Source organism: Myxocyprinus asiaticus, chromosome 28 (assembly GCF_019703515.2).
Source record: "Myxocyprinus asiaticus isolate MX2 ecotype Aquarium Trade chromosome 28, UBuf_Myxa_2, whole genome shotgun sequence".
NCBI lineage: Eukaryota > Metazoa > Chordata > Actinopteri > Cypriniformes > Catostomidae > Myxocyprinus > Myxocyprinus asiaticus.
This window is the reverse complement of record NC_059371.1, coordinates 9,171,172-9,196,603: the sequence shown is the minus strand read 5'-3', so window position 1 is coordinate 9,196,603 and position 25,432 is coordinate 9,171,172. Positions and strand designations below refer to the sequence as shown.

General features: G+C 38.2%; 1 protein-coding gene across 1 annotated transcript in view; it reads right to left on the bottom strand.

Moving 5' to 3' along the window:
- Window positions 1-25,432, bottom strand: part of LOC127419277 (neuron navigator 1-like) — a 168,513-nt gene that overhangs the window by 142,885 nt on the left and 196 nt on the right. Inside the window, exons 2-3 of the mRNA XM_051660556.1 lie at window positions 23,330-23,421; window positions 3,490-4,242 (exon numbers count right to left, since the gene is read on the bottom strand). Coding sequence (XP_051516516.1) covers window positions 3,490-4,242; window positions 23,330-23,421 — 845 coding nt within the window. The remainder of the gene's footprint in view (window positions 1-3,489; window positions 4,243-23,329; window positions 23,422-25,432) is intronic.

Below are 25,432 nucleotides of genomic sequence, written 5' to 3'. Positions count from 1 at the left end.
GCGCCGCTTACCATTGGGAAGAGGTTGTACATAATGTGCAAACTTTATTGCATGTGATTAATGTGAGACACAGAAAACAACATATTGAACAACATTTTGAACAACAATATTCCTTTCCCGACAAACAGCAGAGGGAAAAAGGGGAACAGCATTTTATGTGTCAGGAGTGCTTTTGCTGCGGGGAGGTTCCCATCGGCATGGGGCTTGCACTGAGGCAGCTGCCTTTGTTTAGGCCACGGCTTGGGTGGCATTACCAGCAGCTCGGCAGTGACTTTTGGCAGCACTGAGGCAGCTGGTGTGGGGTTTTTATCCGGCATTGGCCCGAGACAGAGCGGGAGCAAGCCGGTTGTGATGAAGTACTGCTCCGATTTGTCCACAAAAAATGTATTCACAGAGCCGCCGAAGAGGCCGGCTGGAGACACTAGAGCATCCAACAGAGCGGCTTTTTCCTTGTCACGCATTTCCGTAAGGGTCAGCCAGATGTGACGATCCAGAATTACCAGGTAGTTCATTGACTTGCCAATGTCCTGTGCAGTGACTTTAGTGGCACGCAGCGCTAAGTCCGTAGCAGTGCAGAGCTCTTTGAACGTCTCTGGGTCATAGCCTTGCTCGTCCATTTGTTTGAGGAGCTTAGATTGGAAAATTTGGAGCACCGTCATAGCGTGGGGTGCTGAACCAGTTTGGCCTGCCACTGAGTATGCTTTTCCAGCCAGTGCGGATGTTAGTCGACATGGCTTAGAAAGATGAACGGCGCGTAGGTTCCATGTCCTGCTACTCACCGGGCATAGATGTGCCACCACTGCCTCTTTCGGGGGGGTAGTTGGGCATAACTTTTGTCTTCCCAGTGGTCCACATTATTGAGAAGAGTGGAATTGCTGTGCAAGCAAGCTGAATAGGGCACGTGCATATATATATATATATATATATATATATATATATATATATATATATATATATATATATATATATACACACAATAACACAATAGCCTTATAAGGATACAAAACTCCTGGAAGCTGAAGCGGGCCATTCACCAGCGAAGCACCAAGGCGGAGTAAATGTGTGCTGGAACACTGCAGGGTAGAGGAGAGTCTTCTTGTTGCCGTGAAGATCCCACCCGCTGACTCGTGTATGTGACGGCAAAGTAGTAGAGGGCTTTTAGATAAGAGATGAATCACTGTCGTGAAAGAAGAAATTCTGGGGAATGGTGTTTGCATACCTGATTTTATGGCGGACAACTTCGCGCCTAAAAGGGTGGGGCTCAAACACCATAGCCAATATTACAATTGCCGTTATTGTAGAGAAGTTTCAACTAGGTTGTGTAGAAGGACACTCCCCATATGCATTAGCAGAACGCAATGTCAAGTGTACTGAGTCGTAAGGGAACATGATTTTACAGAACAATCAGAATTCCTCAGAAACACTGATTGGAGGAATGACATACACATTTCATTTGTACTGTATATGAGTTTGTTGTAGAGGTCAAACAACAGAGGCAAGGGGGTAATACTTCACTAATGCAGTCAGGCACACATGCATGCAAAGAACAGTGTTTTAAAGCCCTGAGGGAGGCTTTAAACCTCTGCCTGCTCAGCTAACCCCACCAGGCAGCACAGACCAAAAGAATCAAAGATGTGCAGCCGCCAAGAAGTTGAGAAGAATATAAAATCTGTATTGGCAGTACAGTATAAATCTAACATTTTCAATTCAGCCTATCCCTTCTCGCCAGGTACCACAAGGTCAAAATAAGCTCCGGGGAAGGAAAGGAAATGAGAATAACTAATAGACTGAATTTCATTTTCTCCTATCTCGACACAATATATCCACTTCACACCATTTTTCTGGCCACCCTGGTGTTTAAAACTGAGAATGTACACAGTTGTTCAGAGGCAGATTATTGAGAGATAGCTAATCATGCTAAAATCATCACTTTAATATGTCAATTACAAAGGATGTAGTCAAAATGTCAAATGTCCAGAATCAGTCATCGAAAAAAAAAATAAAAAAAATAAAAAAAAATATGAATCCACTATTCTGAAAGGAAATTTTCATATAACTGGTGGAGCACAGAAGTATTGCTACTATGTAGAGATACTTAGGAGACAACAGCAAATATATTTTTGCATTCCCAACAGCAAAGAATAAAAAATACACTATTATATTTCAAGACTTCCAAGAAGAGGAAAAAATAGAGATGGATTATGACAGAAAGATGCTACATTTACAATTGCTTCATCAGCAGCAGTATTGACTATTATTTTTAATTAATACTAGAGTAATATTACACAAAGTGTAGTGCTATAACTGTATATTAAATAATAATAAATTAATAAACTAAATTAGATTTAGCTAGATTTACCCTGCTAAATTAATATGGAAATGTATCATCACAGTCTGTGAAAAGGGTCCATACTGGGGGTGGACCATCAATCAGTTTCAATGGTGGTTACAGCCCTGTTAAATACACATTAAAATGTCTTGTGATTGTGAAAAGCTATGACTAGAATGGGAAGGTGACAAAAAAATAGCTAACCAATCCGGTTACAGAAAGGTAAACAGCTAATAAGTCACCAAATAGTTCATGTATTCTTAAATACAAACAAAACACACAATATCTGTGTGTCTTTGTCATCTCATTCTGAGTCACTGACCTTCTCAAAGAGTGTGACCCCCCTTTTAAGTCCCCCGGTAACAGAAAGAGGGAGAGGGAAGGGGAGAGAGGAAAGGAGAGGGGGACCATCTGTCAACTCCCCCAGAGATCAATGGTACCAGTGGCAAGGCTAAATATGTTGTCCACCATGACTTGAAAACAATTTAACCCAATTTGGTTTATTTTTAAGCACTTGCTATGGCATCAAACACCATTTATTTCAACATATCATGCGTGAGCATGAGCTTGTCCACATTGTTTACAATAATGCATGCTGAATTAAAACTGAATTGATGCAAAATTGATAAAACAACTACAAAGAACATAAGTAAAACAATTCACAGCCTAAGGGAACACAACTGAACGAAAGCTGAGGGTGCAGTGATGGAGATTAGGGCAGGGTATAGGTTCACTGTGACTGGTACAATACTAAATCAAATATAGTCCTGTTATGAACCCCCTACCCCCCTGATTGGAGAACCCACTGGTCTCGCCCAATATGTGCACAGATGCAAAACCTGAGCTTGCAATGTAAACAAAAAAAAGGGCTGCAGAGATTGTTCAATGCATCAGTACAGTGTTTGAAACCAAAAATTGACAATAATGACTGACATGCAGGTACAGCTTCGCAAGAACAGATACTGTATATGAATAGAATAAGTGTGCATAGCAATGTGAGCAGCAGAGAATGGATATGGAATAGAAAGCAAGGTGGTTGATAAGCAAGACCAGGGTTGGGCTGAGCTATGGAGATGTGGTGATGCTGGATCCTTTAGCCAAGAAGGTTAAAAAAATATCATTCCTCGTCAAGCAGATTAGCATATCTTGTTAGTACTTACCTAACATCTGACTGAAGAGAAGCTGTTCCAGGTCTCCAAGTACAGTTACTACCAGTTCTGGATCCACCTTAAGGAAGGTCTTATCCCCTTCCTCAGGTACGGAAGCATCTTTGCTTCTGCCACCTCCTGGGGTGTCTGCTCCCGTGGTACCAGATTTCTTACCATTAGCTTTAGCCTTGCTGGACAAGATCTCATCATCTGACTTTCCATCATCCGCCAGCTCTTGAGCCTTGCTAATGGGTTTGATCTCCGCATAAGGACCCCTGGGTATCCGATTGGGTTTCCTCAAGTTAGAAGGAGGAGGACTAAAGGGTTTTGGCTTTCCCTGAAAGAGTGAATGCTCTGACCTGGAAAGATTCTTGGAGAGTGGGATACGCTTTCCGGTGCCCCCTCCAGCATCTTTGAGCTTGCCAGACTTCTTCTGACCTTCCTCAGGCTTGTCCATGTCATCCGACCATTTAGGCTGGTACAGGTGCATCTTCTTCTCCGAGTCAGTAAGCACGCATAGATTGGTCAAGGACTTTGGTTTGCGCAGGTTGCTTGGCACTGGAAGATGACCCTCAGAGTTCCCTCCTCGGTAGACCTTCAGTTCAGCCCGAGTAGCAGCTTGTGGGAGCCCTGACTTGCCCCTTTTTGCAGCCATGCCCCCTACTCCTTTGGCTCCTGCCTGGCCCTGAGGGGTTTTGTCTGTGGAGGTGTTCTCAGTCTCCAGATCTACTCCTGGTCCTCTTGGGCTACCCCCAAGCATTCCTCCTGCATAAAACCATGTGAAAGCATCAGTGAGTCAAATGGTTTCACAATAGAGAAAAAACTGTGCAATGTACGCAAGCTCTGCCGCTTGCTTCCAAATCCTTATCACATGGAACACTATCTCTCCTTTCACACATAGAGAAAGACTGGTTGGTACATCCTGTACTGAAGACGTTATCCGTATGGTCTGGTGTATTTAGCATGTGAATTTAGCATTTGGCACCTCTTAGTTAGACTGCCTCTGTTGCAGCTGCTCTAGAGCTTCCCAGCCACTCATTTTCTTCCTCTCTGACTCTATCTCTCTCCTCCCTCCAGCAGTGTGTCTTGTTGCTTCGGTGTGCAGCAGCAGAATGACAGAAAAGACAGATGCAAAAACAGGCCCGCCCCTTTCTCCCCCGCTCTCATTCAACCACACACACCCTCCTCCTCCCTGTTCTCTTCTCTTTCTCTCTCTCTCTATCTCTCTCTCTCTCTATCACACACCCACTCTATCGCACACCCACTCTAAAGATGCTATACTGCTCTCCTGCACAAGTGTTAGTGCATAAGGGACCAGTGATAAATTACAGTCTCTTTTTTAAACAGTTGCCTGCCAGAAAACTTCCTCTACTGGCACACTTTGGTTTCACAGCAGCGCTCTGTTGTCATAAAACCAATCATGCTTTTACTTCTAGGAAATAATGAAGTCCTCAGCAGGAAGAATCTGCTGTCAAACTTATGCTCAATTTAATTTAAATAATGTTTACATAATGGATGCTGATGTAAATTATTTTGGAATGCTTTCTAGAAGCATCTAGGGAAAAATGTTTGCTGAGTGATTTTTACTGGTCAGAAGTTATCTTTAATAGCTATTACATAGTAATCTGTCTTTAATAGCAATTTAGTTCATGTGCAGCCCTCATATTTTTGCAACTGTTTTGCAAAATTTTTCAACTTCCAAAGAAATATTATTTTAATTGTTGATAATTAAATAAATAATACACAATTTCTGTAGGTAAAAACAAAAAGTGTTTGTCTATAATTCAGAAATCGACCATTCCCATGTCTAAATTTGGTCAGGCATGTCAAACCTTACCTTTTTGGAAAAAAAAATAAAAATAAAGATAAAAATAAATAAATATGTGCCAGACACCCCTTGCAATATGAAATGTATTGGCAATTAGGTGTCTGCTCTAATTTATCACAGTTAATTATTTCCTAAGAAGAAAAGAATGAGCTTTGGAAAGAATTGTGTCTATTCTGTAGAATCATGGACCTAATTTTTCACCCAGATATGGAAGTATATGTCACAATAATACAATGCACACATGAACGCACACATTTTCTTTCCTCTGAAGCCAAACGTGATCTACACATGTTTGAATACATTTTGAGATTGCTCTACTTAGTTTTGTCATTTCACTTCAACAAGGCAAAGCTATACCAAAATGATCATCCAAGTGGAAATAACTGACCTCACACAGCATCTTAGCTCACAGAAATGGGGTTGATGGAGATCGAAATGAACAACTCTTTTTGATAAAATTTAACTATGCTTTCTCTGTTCATCTTAAGTTTGCAAATAATTATCAGTAAATAAAACTTGATCAACAAAGAAGATATTGAGATACTACTTTGCACTTAACAAATCAAACTCCAATATCCCTCTACCTTCATCAGTCATTGAATCAATAAGCTCAAGTAAAGTGCATGCTTTCAAGGTGGTGCATCATCCTATCCACTATTACATGGTGTAAATACCTCAGTTTCTTACCAACATGCACTTTATGCACTAATTCCCAATGGTAACTCAAAAACCAATGTTACACAAGTTGATAAGGAAACTACTGAACATGCCTTAATTGTCTGCAGATTTGGCGGTCATCCAAACAGCAAACGGAAATATTCAAATGCATCAAATAGTTTGAATTGTAAACACTGTTGCCATTATCTAAAACCGTTATGATCAGTATTCAAAAACAGCTAATTTGCACACCACTGGTCAGTCATTTGTATTTTCATATATCAGTTCCTTTTCTGACAGATGTGAGTGAATTCCTAGCCCTCATCTCAACCTTTATTCAGAGAGGTAAACAGATCAAAACCAGAAGGCTAGTCCTAAATCCCTCAGAGTGGCCAGATATAAATGTCACCCCAGACATAAAATGGTGGAAATAACATACAGAGTTTGATCTGTTAATGGGGGAGCCCTTGCTTATAAACAGTAATCTGTTTTTAGCTTGCTGCGCAGCAGGGCTCAGGACAGCTACCGTACACTCACGTAAATTTAACCACAGCTCGCCACCTCGTCTCTTGCTCGCTGGACTCCAACACTGAGCAGACTGTCCAGTGATGGTGACCCAGACACTATTGCACAACTGCTGGACAAACTTCAGAGAGTCGCTCAAGATTCCACCTGAGTTAACCATTTAAAGTGTAAATACGTTATCCATTTGTCATTTTGTAACTTTAAAATTAGTTGATAATTAAGACACTTTTGTAGTGACAAACTTTTACATATAAATTCCTTGTTCCTTTTTCTTTTTTAATTTCCCTAATAAAAAGGTTAATCATTTACAAGGTTATGACAATTTTTGTTTTTGACAAGATTTTTTGGTGGGGGTTTTCAATATTTTTGCATGGCCAATAAGACATACTGTTAGCAACTAAAAAAATGTGTTTTACATCCTGCAATGGTACTATTATTTATTTTAGGTCTTGGATATACAGTTATGGAGTAATTAATTTTACATGTTAGATTTGTTATATTTAATATTTATAGGAGATATTTTGGTGGTGTCTTGTCTCTGCCTGTACTAAAAGAGATATAACTATAATATAAACAATTTATTACAAGACTGCACTTGGACCTTTAAAGAGCTGCTTTACTAAGTGAAGTACAGTGATAATTTGAAACACATAGTTCTACCATGGCATGCATCTTCAAAGTTCCTAAATCATAAACTTCATATAATGTAATAAATGAATGGAAAGCAAACCTTACAAAATATTTGATGAAGTGATAATATTATGCTTTTAAGTTATCTTTATATACAAGGAGTTGTGTGTAAAACCTCTTTGAACAAATTTCTTCTTTTGACTTAAAGTAGGCCTGTGTTTGCTGTTCAGTTTGTTCTTTCTTAAAAAGGAAAATGATTATTACTGATGGCTAAACTACACCACACCCGAGTATGACTCAGATACTGACTCCAAGGGCCGAGATTTCCAAACAAAGCTCCAGTGACCAGAGGAACTATGACTGACTCAAAAGGAAATCCTTTCTACATGCAAGACTAGTGCTGGACCTTAGATCCATGGTCTCTATTGCATGTATAGGCTATCTATTCATAAGACATTCAAGGGGAGAATTCCCATTAATATAATACAAAGACATGCCTGGAGGAGATAAATAGTACTGTTAGCTCTGATGTCTATGTTCAGCAGAATAATGTGAACATAGTGTTTAATGATCATGCCATCATGATATCATTCACGTTTTAAAATGTGAAGCACTACTAAGGTGACCTTAAAAGAAAGAAGTTTAATGTTTGAGAGTTAGGGGTTTAAAAAAATAAATAAATATATATATATATATATATATATATATATATTAAGGTAAATAATTTCACTATATTCAAGCAAGCAACGGTCTGCTCTTTACTGATGATCCCTTAGCATTTTCTCCCTTCATGTGATGCACACACATCCTAAGCCTTTCCACAATCCAACACTGCACATATTAGCTCAATATTGTTTATCGCACATGCCAAAAGCTCGGCAATGACATCTGGTTACAAAAGCACTATTCAGGTCATGAATGGAGTCAGATCTGATTGGTTAGAGCTGATCCACGTGCTATGAGAGTGTCTAAGTGACAGCACCTTGTGCTCTCAACTTGTGATTTGTGCCAAAATATAATGTCTGCATCTCAAATATACCCTGTACACTCAATGACCCTATGAGACAAACTAGACATAAAATTAGCAGAATCCAGAGTGGAAAAGAGGCCTTTACGTGTGTCCTTATGTGGTTTTAGTACAGTAGAATAAAACAGAAGTAATTTAGATGTCCAATTTAATGAGTAAAATTGTTTTTCACTGAAGCATTCTTTATATTGCTTTAACAAAGAGGGGATATTCTGCCTGTTTGGTGTATTGAAAGCACTCTCTCATGTGTGTGTAATATATGCACTGTGTTTTCAGGGGACAGAAAGTACATTATATCAGATTTATGCTTAAAGGTGCACTCAGTAAGATTTTAGCTGGCTCTTACTCATCCCATCGGTCCCAGTAGTACTTGTGGTTCTGGACTCTTTACTGACACCCAACATCCTGGATAGCCAACTGGAATTATGTTTGCTGCCACTTCACACCGAAGATTTTTGTTTGTCTTCTGTTTTGTTACTTTTAGTCTGAGCTCTCTGCCGGCTGAACACCGCCTTGTGCTCACGCTTGCCGTTTGATATCGTGCTGTTTATCTTTGATCCATGCAGTGAGTGCTGCAGGTCATAGCGATTTGTTTCATGACTCCAGCAGGGACCTCTTGTTTGAACATTTTACCTTTCCACTTGCACTCACTGTGTTCGGACTGTCTGGTGGATCACACTAATGTTGACTTGGGCTCCGTTGTTGTCCGTAGTAAGAATATTGTGTTTGTTGTTTTATTTTTTGGTTTGCTTTTTTCTTTTTTTTTACTTGTACTTTTATGTTTAAGCATTGGCTGAAAGCGCTATATAAAGTAAACATGTTATTATTATTGTCATTATTAGTGGTAGTATCTCAATTGCATGAAACACAGTCATGTGCTGTCAACATGGCAGCGCCCATGAGGGGGCGACACGCTCCATGTAAATTAAACAGCTTTTATTGGGTTACTGATATGACTGGAGTCATCATCTCATGTGTGTATATCATTTTCAGCATATTTAAAAAAAATGCTATTCATGTATTTATGTGTAAAAATTGTTAATAAGCAAAAACTTAGTGCACCTTTAAAACAAGAAAATAAATTGCCAATAGTGTGAGAAAAATGAGCCTAATTTTATTTATTTATTTATTTGCAGTGAGGTTAGCTCCATTTTCTAAGACCAGAATGATTTCTGCAGCGTTATTATCGAATCAGTCTGATACATGGTTTCCTGATGGACACTTTTAACAGATTACCACTGTGATCACTAGTATGACTGCTTTAAAAGGATGCCAGGCCTCTTCCTAAGTGTATTCAAGAGTATTAATGACAGATAAGAGGCTGGATTTTCTGTTTTTGTTTCTGACTTTATTTCTGCAAGATAAAATCCATCAGCTCAATGTGCATGGACACATACAGTAAACCATTTGTAGGTTGATTTCCAATGTAAACATGTAAACTACTATTTAAATAATGTATTTTCTATGTGTAAAGTGTAAAGGCCTCTGTGGCACAATCAAAACATCACTCTGATTGCTTGAGAGGCCTGACAGCAACACCGGCTCAACCAATTGCATGAGGCGTAAGTACCAATATGTACAACAATGGGCATGTGCATGAATGCATATCAGTAGCGATTTCTCTGAGTAGGCAACGAAGGAAATGTGTCCTCAAAAATTTGGGTGAGAAAAATCTGCATAAATAAAATATTAAATTATTACAAAATGTGAGCTAAAATAATGTGTATAGCAGTCATCTTTCTAAAGACACTGTCAAACAGCAACAACCAATGGATAAAGTTTCAGAGGGAGGCAGCGTCTCTGAAGTCTCCCTTCAGCTCACTGCAATCTCACTGATGTCTTAAAGCGTGGTGTGAATCTGTGGGGGGGATGGGGGTTGGGGGTAACCACCGAATACAGCAAAAAGTCACGTGAGGGGAGACATTGGCTCCGATTAGCGCTGATTCGTTCAATACACTGTCAATCAATCAATGCGACAGTGCCTGCCTCTAGAGAGCTCGTCCTCGAAGCAGGTCTCCACAGATCGCCATGAATGACATGAACTGATGTAAGAGGAGAAACTATTTGCACAGTGAACAACTAACGGGCACGGACAACAGCACTTTTGGTCACGTCCATATCAAAATGAACTTAAAATGACTTAAAACATGAGATGGTGTGCTAGTGAGCCGTATGAGCGCTTGCTCTTAAATGTGGCAGCTTGTGCCTTCATGAAACCTGCAGTGTTTTTCAAGGAGTAGATGACAAATAATCAAAAAATAAGATGACTATATAAAAATTATAGGTGAATAGATCAAATGTACATGAAATATGCTTGTTGCTGTATTGTTCTACTATGATGGACTAGCACCTGTCCAGGGTGTTTCCCTGCCTTCGGCCAGAGACAGCCGGGATAGGCTCCAGCTCTCCCCGCGACCCTACATAGGAAAGCGGCTGTAGAATATGGATGGATGGATGTATGTATGAGTATAGTTTTTGAAGCTATGTAAAAATAATACTTATAATTCAACTTGATTTAACAAATAATGTTAATATGAACATACCAAAATAAAAGTATTTCATGCTTATTTTCAGTGACAGTTAAAAGGTATTTCATATGCCTTCCCGTACAGAAATCTGATATATGGCAACTAGCATATATAAAACTATAGTTCATATTGTTTGGGCATATATGTATTCAAATTAGATGATAATAAACTATGATTTAAGGAAAATATATGTAACATATAGGAGAACAGCCATTTTTTTGTATTTTGAAATATATGTTGTTGCATTTATATGCAAGTACGTGACTTTTTATATCATATATTTTATAGGCCTAAGCTTTATATCATATTTTGTGTTAAATCAGATGATTTGTATGGGTTTAACCTGAAAGCTATACAAATGTCAAATGAAATTAAAATAGGAATTTACATAGGACTATCTGTCTGGGATAACAGTCAATTTTATATATATATAGTTGTGCTCAAAAGTTTACATACCCTGGCAGAAATTGTGAAATTTTGGCATTGATTTTGAAAATATGACTGATCATGCAAAAAACTGTCTTTTATTTAAGGATAGTGATCATATGAAGCCATTTATTATCACATAGTTGTTTGGCTCCTTTTTAAATCAGAATGATAACATAAATCACCCAAATGGCCCTGATCAAAAGTTTACATACCCTTGAATGTTTGGCCTTGTTACAGACACACAAGGTGACACACACAGGTTTAAGTGGCAATTAAAGGTTAATTTCCCACACCTGTGGTTTTTAAATTGCAATTAGTGTCTGTGTATAAATAGTCAATGAGTTTGTTAGCTACTGTGCACGTGGATGCACTGAGCAGGCTAGATTCTGAGCCACGGGGAGCAGAAAAGAACTGTCAAAAGACCTGCGTAACAAATTAATGGAACTTTATAAAGATGGAAAAGGATATATAAAGATATCCAAAGCCTTTAAAATGCCAGTCAGTACTTTTCAATCACTTATTAAGAAGTGGAAAATTCAGGGATCTCTTGATACCAAGCCAATGTCAGGTAGACAAAGAAAGATTTCAGCCACAACTGCCAGAAGAATTGTTCGGGATACAAAGAAAAACCAACAGGTAACCTCAGGGGAAATACAGGCTGCTCTGGAAAAAGAAGGTGTGGTTGTTTCAAGGAGCAAAATACGACGATACTTGAACAAAAATGAGCTGCATGGTCGAGTTGCCAGAAAGAAGCCTTTACTGTGCCAATGCCACAAAAAAGCTCGGTTACAATATGCCCGACAACACCTTGACATGCCTCAGAGCTTCTGGCACACTGTAATTTGGAGTGACGAAACCAAAATAGAGCTTTATGGTCACAACCATAAGCGCTATGTTTGGAGAGGGGTCAACAAGGCCTATTGTGAAAAGAATACCATCCCCACTGTGAAGCATGGCGGTGGCTCACTGATGTTTTGGGGGTGTGTGAGCTCTAAAGGCACGGGGAATCTTGTGAAAATTGATGGCAATATAAATGCAGCATGTTATCAGAAAATACTGGCAGACAATTTGCATTCTTCTGCATGAAAGCTGCGCATGTGACGCTCTTGGGCTTTCCAGCACAACAATGACCCTAAGCTCAAGGCCAAGTTGACCCTCCAGTGGTTACAGCAGAAAAAGGTGAAGGTTCTGGAGTGGCCATCACAGTCTCCTGACCTTAATATCATCGAGACACTCTGAGGAGATCTCAAACGTGCGGTTCATGCAAGACAACCAAAGACTTTGCATGACCTGGAGGCATTTTGCCAAGACGAATGGGCAGCTATACCACCTGCAAGAATTTGGGGCCTCATAGACAACTATTAAAAAAGACTGCACGCTGTCATTGATGCTAAAGGGGGCAATACACAGTTTTAAGAACTAAGGGTATGCAGACTTTTGAACAGGGGTCATTTCATGTTTTTCTTTATTGCCATGTTTTGTTTTATGATTGTGCCATTCTGTTATAACCTACAGTTGAATATGAATCCCATAAGAAATAAAAGAAATGTGTTTTTCCTGCTCACTCATGTTTTCTTTAAAAATGGTACATATATTACCAATTCTCCAAGGGTATGCAAACTTTTGAGCACAACTGTATAATATATATATATATATATATACACACTGTATATTACCATTTAAATATACTGTATATTATTCATAGTTCCTGACAATCAATTTCCTTTACTATGCTAGTTTTATGTCTCATGTAGCACTTACAGTCTCTTTCTCACAAAATCACATAATTTAAACTAAATTTAAATATCTCTTGATAAATTGATATCTCATTTCCATTTATTTATTTGGTAAGTAGCCATGTAATAAGGTAAGATAAAATAAAAAGAGATTTGCATCTGGGCCCTTATCCTGTCAGGTTAATTTTGCAATAATGACCAGCTGATTTTACGTTATTATATTATTTGACCACAGAATTTGGTGATTGGCTATCCAGAAACAGATCAAGTATTCCAGAGATCTGTGTAATAAAACATATTAAATTGTAAATATTTACACGTGTACTGAATAAATGAACTGTCCATGACAAATTGTGTGCAAGGCACAGCCACACACAAAAACAGACCATCCACAGTGACATTGCACCTGACTGTGCCATCACACTTGTGCCTGCAGACATCAAGACAATTAGCAGTTTTAGTGGCTGAAAGTTTCCCATGAGCACCTGTTTTCGAATAGCCAGCCTCATCTCTCATCCATTTAAACCTGATGTGAAATTCCAATTTGAAAGATGACAATTGCTCTGATTTTGTACAATCAGTCCGTGTCAGGGTTTATGAGCTGCACTAAACCTTTCACAGATAATCTAAGCTTTGAAATAGGTTCAAAACGGGAATTAAGTTACTTTTTTTAGGCAGAGGGAAGGATATTAAAATAGTGAGCAAAAAGGGTGAAGCATAGCCAAAACAAACGATTAACAAACAACAAGGATGATTTCCTAAAATATCCAAATAGGCCTTTGGATAGACACGTGTTAGTAGGGTTTGCTGGCATGTGTTTGGTACAGTATGTGTGTTGGTGTGTGTGTGTAGTTAGCTGTAGTTTGGGGACAAAAAACGTGACCCAAAAGTGAGCTAAATCTGACAAAACCTCCTTATAGGGACATTTTGGGATGTCCTCAATCGGAAAATCGATTTATAAAAAATAAAATAAAATAAATTGCTGTTTTCAAAAATTCTAAATATTTTCTTTAAGGGTTAGGGTTGGTCTATAGAACTATATAAAGCAATCACCTTTATGTCTATGGTACTTCCCCATTTCTCCTGTATTATAGCTCACCATGGATTCTCAAATTCAACAGATGAAATGTGTATGCTCGAGAAGTCAAATCTGGAGAGGAACCCTTGAAAAGAGGCCACTGCTGATTTGTGAACTGTCTTTCTGCCAGTAGGACAGTTGCAACACTCTCTCCCCACCATATGCTAAATATTAATTCAGTCTTCATCTTTGCAATCTGTCAGAATCCTGTAAACAAGCATAAATGCTAAAATCAAGCTTTTCCAATTAATTGCCATAAAACCAGATCTGGCATCATTTGGTTTCTATCCTAGAAGCATTTATAAAATCAGCCCTGAGCATTAAGAAAATCCGCTTCTGAACAAAGGGATTACATTTCAGAGGCGCGTCACACTCTGTGACTATATGGTCATATTTATGGACTGAAATCAAGTCTATTGTCCAAAATGGATTTAGAATTATTATTATTTATATGGAAGATGATATAGCCTATAGCCTATATAGACTAGTGTAGACTTACTTTATTCTGCACAGTATAAACTAAATACGGCCAGATACAGCATATATATACATTTTGCATTTTGATCTATTTTTTTTGTCAAAAATGTATTTCATCAATCCAGTTAAATAATAAGTCTGATATTACTTTCGGTTCATTAATGACCCTGGAAATGGATGGTCACATTGAGCACATAGCATTGTTGGTATATGAGCACCTTTGGAAAGCACTGGTGATTCAGTGTGTGTTAAGAGTATCTCATCTCTCTTCGCTCAGTGTTGACAGACAGCACAAACATAAACAACTGCTGTCTCTGCCTACACTGTTTCTGTGTGCATATGATGAGAAGCTGCAGTGTGTTATCTGTCTCTCTGTGTGTGTGTGTGTGTGCGTGTGTGTGTGTGAGAGAGAGAGAGAGAGAGAGAGAGAGAGAGTGTCTAGATAATGTGCATATGTGTCCTCGAGTTGATTAACAGATGATGTCTGTATCTAAAAGGTGATCGGCTCTTTTACCTGTAAGCCGGGACTTTCTTTTCTACATCCGATGGCTGTTCCAGTTTCTCCCATTCGTTTTATTTAAAGTGGCCTCCTGAGGCGTCCTCAAGCTAGTAGCTGCACTGTGACTCTGTGTTGTAGGAGTCACATGAGGTAGTGACATGAGGTCTGTGTGCATATGATGAGAAGCTGCAGTTGTCTCTCTCTCTCTCTCTCTCTCTCTCTCTCTCTCTCTCTCGCTCTCTCTCTCTCTTTGTGTGTGTGTGTGTGGGAGGGGAGCAGTTTTGGGCGGTTTGTGAGGAAATTTTTTTTAGGTTACAAACTGGTAATTACAAGGGTATTATGCTATAAATGTGGTTTATGAGGACATTTCTAGTGTCCCCGTAATTCAAATCGCTTAAAAAATATACTAAATGGTGTTTTTTTTTTATGTTAAAATGCAGAAAGTTTTTTGTGAGGGTTAGGTTTAGGGGTAAGGTTAGGGGATAGAATCTATTGTTCATACAGTATAAATTATTATGTCTACGGAGAGTCCTCATAAGGATAGCCAAACCGACATATGTGTGTGTGTGTGTGCGCGTGTGTGTGTGTGTGTGTGTGTGTGTGTGTGTGTGTGTGTGTGTGTGTGTGTGTGTGTGTGTGTGTTTGCATGAACCACCTTCAGGCAAATGTAGGAAATTTACGATTTAATCTGCAAATCTTCTTTTGTCTTTTCTCAGGGGAGAGTCTGATCCCAACCTCGATAAAACATAACACACACTCTCACTGCTACCAAACATTCTCAAAGCAAACACACACTCTATAGAAAGTTCACCACATAATTCTCCTCATAAGTTTTTCACTTGAGCTCTAATTCTGCTGACATCAAACTGATTTCAGTAAAAGTACAGTACTATTCTGAAAAGTTCACTTTTACATTTGAGAGTCTAAAGTTCTTAGGAGCATAAAGTTCTTCTCCAAAAATTATCTTTTGTGCCTGTCCCTTGTTAATCTGCCGTCCTTATCAAGTTCTCACACTCTCCCTCTCTCTCTGACACCTATTGCTGCATTAAAATGAGGCGGAAGTCCACACAGTGTTACAAAACTCGGTTTGATGTTTAACTCTGCTGGTTCATATGCTACTGAACGCAGTGCAGCCAGTACTCCAATAGTCAGAATCATTTATTCAGTGTCAGAAGCTTCATGCTGAGGAAAGTAGTCACTACCTCATGTGACTCCTACAACACAGAGTCACAGTGCAGCTACTAGCTAGAGGACGCCTCAGGAGACCTGCGTCACAGCTGGCCTCAGAGAAATAAGCTCTGTTCCAAAAGCTGCTGAGCTACCTTGTTGTCTATTGTCTACATAGGCAGATGTCTTCTAAAGGCCAATTTATACTTCTGCAAACCTTTGCCATAGCCTACGCCGTAGCAGAGACTGGCCACTTTAAATAAAATGAATGGGAGAAACTGGGGTAACACTTTAGAACAGGAGTGGGGAACGTCAGTCCTCAGGACCGTATAAGGCCCGCGAGACCATTTTACCTGGCCCGCGAGGCCATTTGAGAAATAATTTGAAAAGCAAAAAATGGCCTTGATTCAATTAACCTGAAAAAAATTTCTTTCAAATAATGTTTCAAAATAATTTTAAATGATAACAACACAAAATATTGTATAATAGACAGACCTTTCAATGTTTTTGGTGTGTGAGCACGTAACGGAATACGTACATTAATTTCAACCTACAATCAGAAATTGCAAGCAATAATTTTGCGAATAATTTTGTAATACTCAAATGGCCCTTAATGGAAAAAAGTTTCCCCACCCCTGCTTTAGAATAATGGTCCGTCATTAACAGATAATTATGCAGGAATTAATACAGGATTAATGAGTAGTACTACATTAACACTTTAGTTACTACTATTAACTAATATTGAAACATGATTAACCAATCAGTAAGTAATAGTGAACTGATGACTGAGGTAGTTCACTGTTAGGTAATCAATAATTACTGAATTTGATCTGCCTCATTGAGAACTATTACCTAACTATGGCTATTTTCAAATAACTACTAATTAATTACTAATCAAAACATTAACGTGTCTTAAATGTGAAAGATTATGTTTTTATTGTGAACAAGATCATGCATGAGTTCTTTGTTTGAATTAATTTATGAATGTAACAGGTCGCTAAATCAGGGCTACAGTGTCTGGTAGAGTATCATAGTCAAGGATGTAACCACATATTCAGGACTGATGGGGACCAAATTTAATAATGTAATAACACTATGTAACACAATTTTTATTCCTGGGTAGTAAGTGTTATTTCCTAATTGCTTATGCCTCAAAAGTATAGAAAATGGCTATTATTCCCCACAAACTTTGCTTTTGTGATCAGGACAGTGATATTTTGAAATTTACCTTTTTCCAATGAGAAAACGGGCAAATTTGTGTCTTTTCGTTCACATAAAGTCCGAAAAAACAACATATGAATCCGAAATCCTTCTTTATCTGTGGTCTGACGAAGACACCTGCTTTGACCTTTGCCTCAGACAGCTTAGGGAAGAAGTCTTGTAGGTACTTGAAGGCTGCTGACTCCTTATCTAGAGCTCTGACAAATTGTTTCATAAGGCCCAATTTGATGTGCAGTGGTGGCATCAGCACCTTCCGGGGGTCCACCAGTGGCTCCCACTTGACGTTGTTCCTCCCCACAGAGAACTCGGTCCGCTGTGGTCAGTCCCGCCTGTGGTAGTGCGCCTTGGTGTCCCTGCTGTCCCAAAGGCAAAGATAGCAGGAAAACCTGGTAAAACCGTCTTGGAGACCCATCAGGAATGCCACCATTTTGAAGTCTCCTATGACCTCCCAGCCATACTCTTCATACTTCAAGGCATCCAGCAAGGTCTTGATGCTGTTGTAATCCTCTTTGAGGTGCACCGAGTGAGCCAGGGGAAGAGACGGGTACTTGTTACCATTATGGACCAGCACGGCTTTGAATATTACTTTAGTATAAATACATGTTCATTTGGATTCATATGTTGTTTTTTCCTGACTTTATGTGAACGAAAAGACACAAATTCGCCCGTTTTCTCATTGGAAATAGGTATATTTCTAAATATCACTGTCCTGGTCACAAAAGCAAAGTTTGCAGGGAATAATAGCCATTTTCTATACTTTTGAGGTATAAGCAATTAGGAAATAACACTTACTACCCAGGAACAAAAAAATAAAAAATAGAAAAATAAAATAAATTTTTACACAGTGTAATTAACCATGGAAAAAACCCATATCAGTAGACCAATATTATGGGCATGTCCCCCTCAATGTCTATGGTGGTTACAGCCATGACCAAAGTTAGCTTACCTTACAGAAATACAGGGATGTATGTACCAAACCTGTGTATTCCTAGGGACATCTCTTCTGTTCATTAAAAAAATTATTAAATTCTCATGTTTGATATTGCTGAAGGTCTTTTATAAATAATTCTGGTAACCCATAAGTAATGAGTCAAGTGTTATCATGTAAGTATGAAGGAATTATTAATGATCTGGACCATTATACTAAAGTGAGGGTCATGGTAACACATTATTAATTAATGAGATCTTACTGTTTCCTTCCTTGGAAGTTAAAGGTTATCTGGACCATTATTCTAAAGTGAAAACACATTATAAACCATTAATAGTAACTGAGGTGTTACTTGTCAGTTAGTAGTGAATACTCAAGTGTTTGTTCCTACATTTTATTCATTTAATCAAACAGATCAAACAAACATTCACAGACAATCAAAAAAAAAAAAAAAAATTTCTGGCATTGAATTATGAATCATTGAACATAATTGCATAGGCTACAAACCTTTAGCAGGATAATGCTTTTAATTGCTGGTGCTCACAGTTACTACATTTTAACATATAGTACTTATCTCTTAACATAAAGTAAAATAATAAAATTATGTGTCTAAAGGACAACAGAAAACAGAGAGAAAACAGGCATGCAGCCCTAGACAGCCCTCTCTGTAAATGCGTACAGTTTTTATCAAATTAATTTGATATATTTCCTCATTTGCCTATGAACAGAAAGTATGTTAATGTTTACCGCGTGCAGGTGGATCGATGGGAGGGCGGAGCAAAATCGCACTCACTCTTCTTTCAGTTTCATCACGAGCGTTGAATATGGCGAACCCTGATTGGATTAGAAGCTCGATGGACGTGACACTCATTCTTTTTTTTCATTGGATCCATTAAGTCACTCAGAAAAAAAGCACTTTATATAAAATTAAACACTTATTGTAAGATTAACCTACAGTATCTATGAATAAATTTTTTTTTTTTTTTTTTTTTTGTATATTCAAGTGTGTATTCATTCATTAATAATGCGTTACCATGACCCTCACTTTAAAATAATGAGTAATTCCTTCGTGTTTATGTGGTAACACTTGACTCATTACTTATGGGTTACCAAAAGTATTTTAAAAAGACCTCCAGCAATATCAAACCTGCCAAAGTTAATAATTTGTAATGAACAGAGATATCCCAAGGAATACATGTTGGGCACATACATCTGTAAGCTAACTATGATACTCTACCAGACACTGTAGCCATGATTTAGAGAGCTGTTATGTTCATATATTAATTCCCGCGAAGAACACACGTGAGGCGCATGTTTCTCTGAGGGTGCATTTCATGATCATGTTCACAATAAAAACATAATCATTTACATTTTAGACACTGTTTATGTTTTGATTAGTAATTAATAAGTAGTTATTTTAAATAGCAGATAGTTCTCAATTAGGAAAATCAAATTCAGTAATTATTGATTACCTAACAGTGAACTACCTCAGTCATCAGTTCGCTATTACTTACTGATTGGTTAATCATGTTTCCATATTAGTTAATAGTAGTAACTAAAGTGTTAATGTAGTACTACTCATTAATCCTTGCATAATTACCTATTAATGATGGACCATTATTCTAAAGTGTTACCAAAATGGGAACAGCCAACGGATGTAGAAAAGGAAGTCCCGGTTTACAGGCAAAAGAGCCGATCACCTTTTAGATACAGACATAATCTGTTAATCAACTTGAGGACTATATGCGCATTAGCTAGACAAGCTGGGAAAATACAGTTTTTAGTGTGATCTGAGCTAAAGAAGCACAATTTATGATCTGTTGTCAGATTTTACTTCTTATTTAAATTTGTTCTTTGATCATAATTTATTTTTTTATCTTAAAACCAACCGTTTTGAAGATTTCAGTTTTTCCCCATTCAAGTAGATGTACATGTCTGCCACTTGTTTACATAGAAAAATAGCTGCTCAGCCTGCCCGAGAGCGTTCCAAAGATGGCCGCCGAGTGGAATGACTTGCCTTGAAAGAAACTTTGGCCATAGCCTGATGTGCACCACTTCAAAAATGATCACGTTTACATGCACTTAAAGGTGCTCTCAGTAATTTTTTCCTGACTCCTATAGAAATTAATTTTACTTTTAAACCATATGTATAAGTCATGAGCATTCACTTGAGATGAAGACTCCAGTCATATCAGTAACCTTATAGCAGCCATATCACCCTGCAGCTCTTGCCTGGTTGCCCACTAAAGCTAAGCAAGGTTGAGCCTGGCCAGTACCTGGATGGGAGACCTCCTTGGTAAAACTAAGGTTGCTGCTGGAAAAGGTGTTAATGAGGCCAGCAGGGGGTACTCGCCCTGCGGTCTGTGTGGGTCCTAACACCCCAGTGTAGTGATGGGGGCACTATACTGTAAAAGGCACTGTCCTTTGGATGAGACATTAAACTGAGGTCCTGACTCTCTGTGGTCATTAAAAATCCCAGGGCACTTCTTATAGAAAGTAGGGGTATAACCCAGGTGTCCTGGCCAAATTCCCCCCATTGGCCCTTAACTATCATGGCCTCCTATTAATCCCCATCCCTGAATTGGCTACATCATTCTACTCTCCTCTTGATCAAAAGCTGGTGCGTGGTGAGTGTACTGACGCACTATGGCTACAGTTGCATCGTCCAGGTGGATGCTGCACACTGGTTGTTGTTGAGCAGAGTCCCCCATACTATGTAAAGTGTTTTGAGTGCCTAGAAAAGCACTATATAAATGTAAGGAATTATTATTATTATTATAAAATTGAAATTAAAATCACATGAACAGCTGAATACTACTTGCAGTAATCTCAGTAACCATCCTGTTTTTAGATGCTTTCACTTGTAGGTCAAATTAATGATGGCTGACTGTGAATAGTGAATTTCTACAATGGCATCAGTAACTGAAAACTATTGTGTTTGAATGATGCTGCATCCATGCCCATAGGTGTCAGTCTAAGTCAGAGATGACACAAATGGATACAGTTACTGAGTGAACATTTAAAGGGATAGTTCACCCAAATCATTTATTCACCCTCATGCCATCCCAGATGTGTATATCTTTATTTCTTCTGCAGAACACAAATTATGATTTTTAGAAGAATATTTAAGCTCTGTTGGTCCATACAATGCAAGTGAATGGTGACCAGAACTTTGAAGCTCCAAAAAGCACATTAAAGGCATCTTAAAAGTAATCCATATTACTCCAGTGTTTTAATCCATATCTTTAGAAGTGATATGATAGGTGTGGGTGAGAAACATATCAATGTTAAGTCTTTTTTTGCTAGAAATTCTTCTCCCTGCCCAGTAGGGGGTGATATTCATGAAGAATGTGAATCACCATAAACACAAGAAGAAGAATATGAAAGTTAAAGTGGAGATTGACTGAGTAGGGAGGATAATTTATAGAAAAAATGAATGAAATATTTATCTGTTTCTCACCCATACCAATATCATATAAATTCTGAAGACATTGATTTAACCACTGAATTGGATTACTTTTATGCTGATTTATGTGATTTTTGGAGTTTCAAAATTATGGCACCCATTCACTTGCATTGTATGCACCAAAAGTGCTGAGAAATTCCTCAGAAAATCTTCATTTGAGTTTAGCAGATAGTCATACACATCTGGGATGGCATGAGGTTGAGTAAATGATTAGAGAATTTTAATTTTTGGGTGAACTATCCCTTTAAGAAGACGGTTTATTCTAGGGTTTTTGCAAAAAGCTGCGTTCTGAAATGCCAAGTAAACTAGAACGCAGTTTTCCTTATACCAGTTAAGGGATTAAGAGAAAGCGGTTTCACACCCAGGTTTCTCCCAGAAAGCGTGGCTTTTGTGGCCATGTAAATGCATAAGCGGCATTCTTACAGGTTTTTAAGAAGTAAGCATGTGCGTGGAACAGACCGGATAACAAACGTCATAGGACGCAGCCATAAATTATATCAACAAGTCAGCACAGCAGATATAATTCAACATTTCTGGGAGTACAGTAAGAAAAGCACATAAAATATAAAATATACCCATTTATACAAACCAAAGTAAAATATTGGCTGTCCCTCACTACATTGGGGGAATCCCAGTGTTTGACGCAACAGTGAAACCCCAATACTGAAGCAATTCTGCTGCAGTTCGCAAGAGAAAGTTAAGTAAAAAACACAGCAACAACTCTGGAATATCTGGAAATACTATAAATCGAAGCAACAGAGATGAAAAATAAATAAATAAATGTAGCTTTTATTTTGGCAGAAAACTGAATGGACCCTTCTCAGTGTGTATGTTTGACAACAGCTTCTCACTGCAGTTCACTATATGGCCTCTCTATGCTCTCTGTCATGTATTACACATACAGCGTGCTTGATGCTGATGATGCGTTTAAATATATATCTATATATATATATATATATATATATATATATATATATATATATATATATATATATATATATATATATATAAGGCAGCCAGCTTCACACATTCACTTGCGCAGCACATGCAGACTGTACTGTATATGTGGATTTGTGTGTGGGTATAAGGGTTGTTGTTTGAAAGTTGTTTTCAGAGCATAAAAAGGCTCTCCTTTGGCATCAGGCTGTCAGACCCCTCTGATTCTAACAGGAATCTTTATTATAAAGACTGTAAAGTCTCTACTACAACAATATGTACAGCTGAACTCTCCAGCCCATGAACTGCAGCTGGGGGTGGTCTATCTGAGTGTGGGTCAGACTAGGCCAGTGTGCATGCATGTGTGTGTGTGTGTGTGACTGCTGTATTCACTCTCTCTGTAGGGAGAAGATATCCTGCAGCCATCGCTCTCTTAGCCTGCTTTCTGTGGACAATGCATCCTGAGCCATGGGTGACAGACCACTCAGAGATGCAGAATTAGGCCAGAAAGGAGATGTAAGGACAGATGTGATCTCAGGGTTCTTTCTTTCTTTCTTTCTTTCTTTCACCATCCATCCAATTATCTATCTATCTATCTATCTATCTGTCTCATTCTTTCACCATCCATCCATCCATCCATCCATCCAATAATTTGGATTACAGTAATAATATAGCCTATGTAAAACATGGTAAACAAAGGAGAGAGAGCAAACAACTCACCAGTAGTGAGGTCATCACAGCATACTTCTATGGAATCAGAGGAACAGTCGCTCAACTCATCCAGGTATATGACATCTTCCTGAATCTGCAGGCTGTGTAAACCAAAATGAATATGATGAGAAAATTAGACACTGTGCTTCAGAACCAAAAACCACCTCAGCTCCTTGGAAGTAAACATTGAGACTCTTTTTTACAGGCTACTACAAACAAACTTCCTGCTGCTGGCAAGATAAACTGTTCTTTGTCCTGCGGCAACTCTTAATCACTGTTTAAAGGGATAGTTCACCCCAAAATTTAATTTTGGGGTGAACTATATCTTTGAATGTTTAGGTAACAATGTGAAGTAACAATCTATTAATTCCCTACATCTCATTTCAAGTTTAACCCTGGACTAATTCTTGGTACTTTTCCATTAAATGTTCATAACATTCTAATGATGCCAGAGTATCCTGTGCCCACTGGGCATCCACTGCCCTGAGTCATTAGATCACATAATTTAGAGTGTGTTCACACTGGCAGGAGAAGCTTTTCATGCCCCAGAATTCCCAGTGGGCATACACAGGGCACGAGAAACAGAGTCTCTGAAAGCGGGACAGAAACTTAAACCGCATGACTGATTCAGTGCTGGGAAGATTACGAGAGAGAAAAGGAGGCTAATCTGTCAACGTAAGTGATGGACTGTCATATTTGTCAAAAGGCGGATAAAATGGGGAGAGAAAGAGACGGGCAGAGGCAGAAGTGAAGATAGAAGACAAAAAGACAGAAAGAGGGAAGACAGATTATGTACTAGCTGAAATGTAATGCTAGCATGGATAAAAACAATGTGATACAATAAATTTGCACTGTAATAACTGTAAATTTATGCTGAAGGTCTCTTGTAATTATAATGATGGGATAATTGACTGATGTTTGGGTGTCACCTATTGGATAGTTATTTGCTTGTTTGTTGCCCATTCATTGGATAGTTGTTGGCTTATTTGGTGCCAATGCCCCTTGTCAGGTGTACTTATTGTTACAGTAATATAGAATCCTTCAACACTTGATGTTCTTACTGCCTGATGAAGACCTTAATGGTCGAAACATTGTTTAATCTATTAAACTGAATGAGAGCATACTGTATGTAGCAGTGTGCCAGTCTTCTTTTTTACTATGAACTGCTACCTTTTTGATGGTGCACCTGACCTTAATTATTTTGGATGTGCGCATACAATCTCCATTTTAATAACTGTAAGATAAGACATTTGTTTTGGCAAATAGAGTTTGGCTGCAATCCAGCAGCAAAAGTCTATCAAAAGTCTTATTCACTCTAACTCTAAGGTTAGGTTTATGATTAGATTTAGGTAGGTGTAGGCTTTCTGTAGGACTCACAATAAAAACACAATAAATACAATGAGTGAACATTGCATGCGAGACACTGAGCAACCTGTTACCTTTAAGATATGAGGACAAATAAAATTAGCATTTCCAGTAACTAAAAAATATTTTTGTGTCCCCCTCATTAGCTAGTTTTAACATTTCCTGTAGGAAAAACAAGACTGACATTGCCTGTAGACAAAACTAATTTCACATTTCATGTAGGAAAAACTAGTTTCACATTTTGCAATTTATGATGCAATACAACAAAAGAATAAGTTTAAATTTAGGAAAGCTTAGGTTTTAAGGTTTGCTTCTGCATACATGAAATTCTGTAATAGATGGCAGTAGACAGTTACTGGTAAATAAATGCAAGAAAGAAGACCAGTCACACATAATTATGCAAATATTACAATGATATAATTGGATGCATTAAGTTTCTGAATGAATTTTAGTAGTAGAATAATGAAAAGAAGTTTCAACACAGTGCTGCTTTTCAAACAATGAACAAAACCAAAATTTTCCCCATCTGTTTCATCAATTAATTTCTCAGTGAAGTAAACCGAAACATTCCTACTGAAAAGACCAGCATAGTTTCTCACTAGCATATTTTGTGTTTTGGTCGCTAGTGCGCTGATGTCCCTAACAAGCTTCTTAACTAAATTAAACAGCAAGGCCTGCATGGTCAATCAGCTTCACCAGAAAGACCATGCTGGATGAGCAGCTTCATATGCTTAAATCATCTTTACC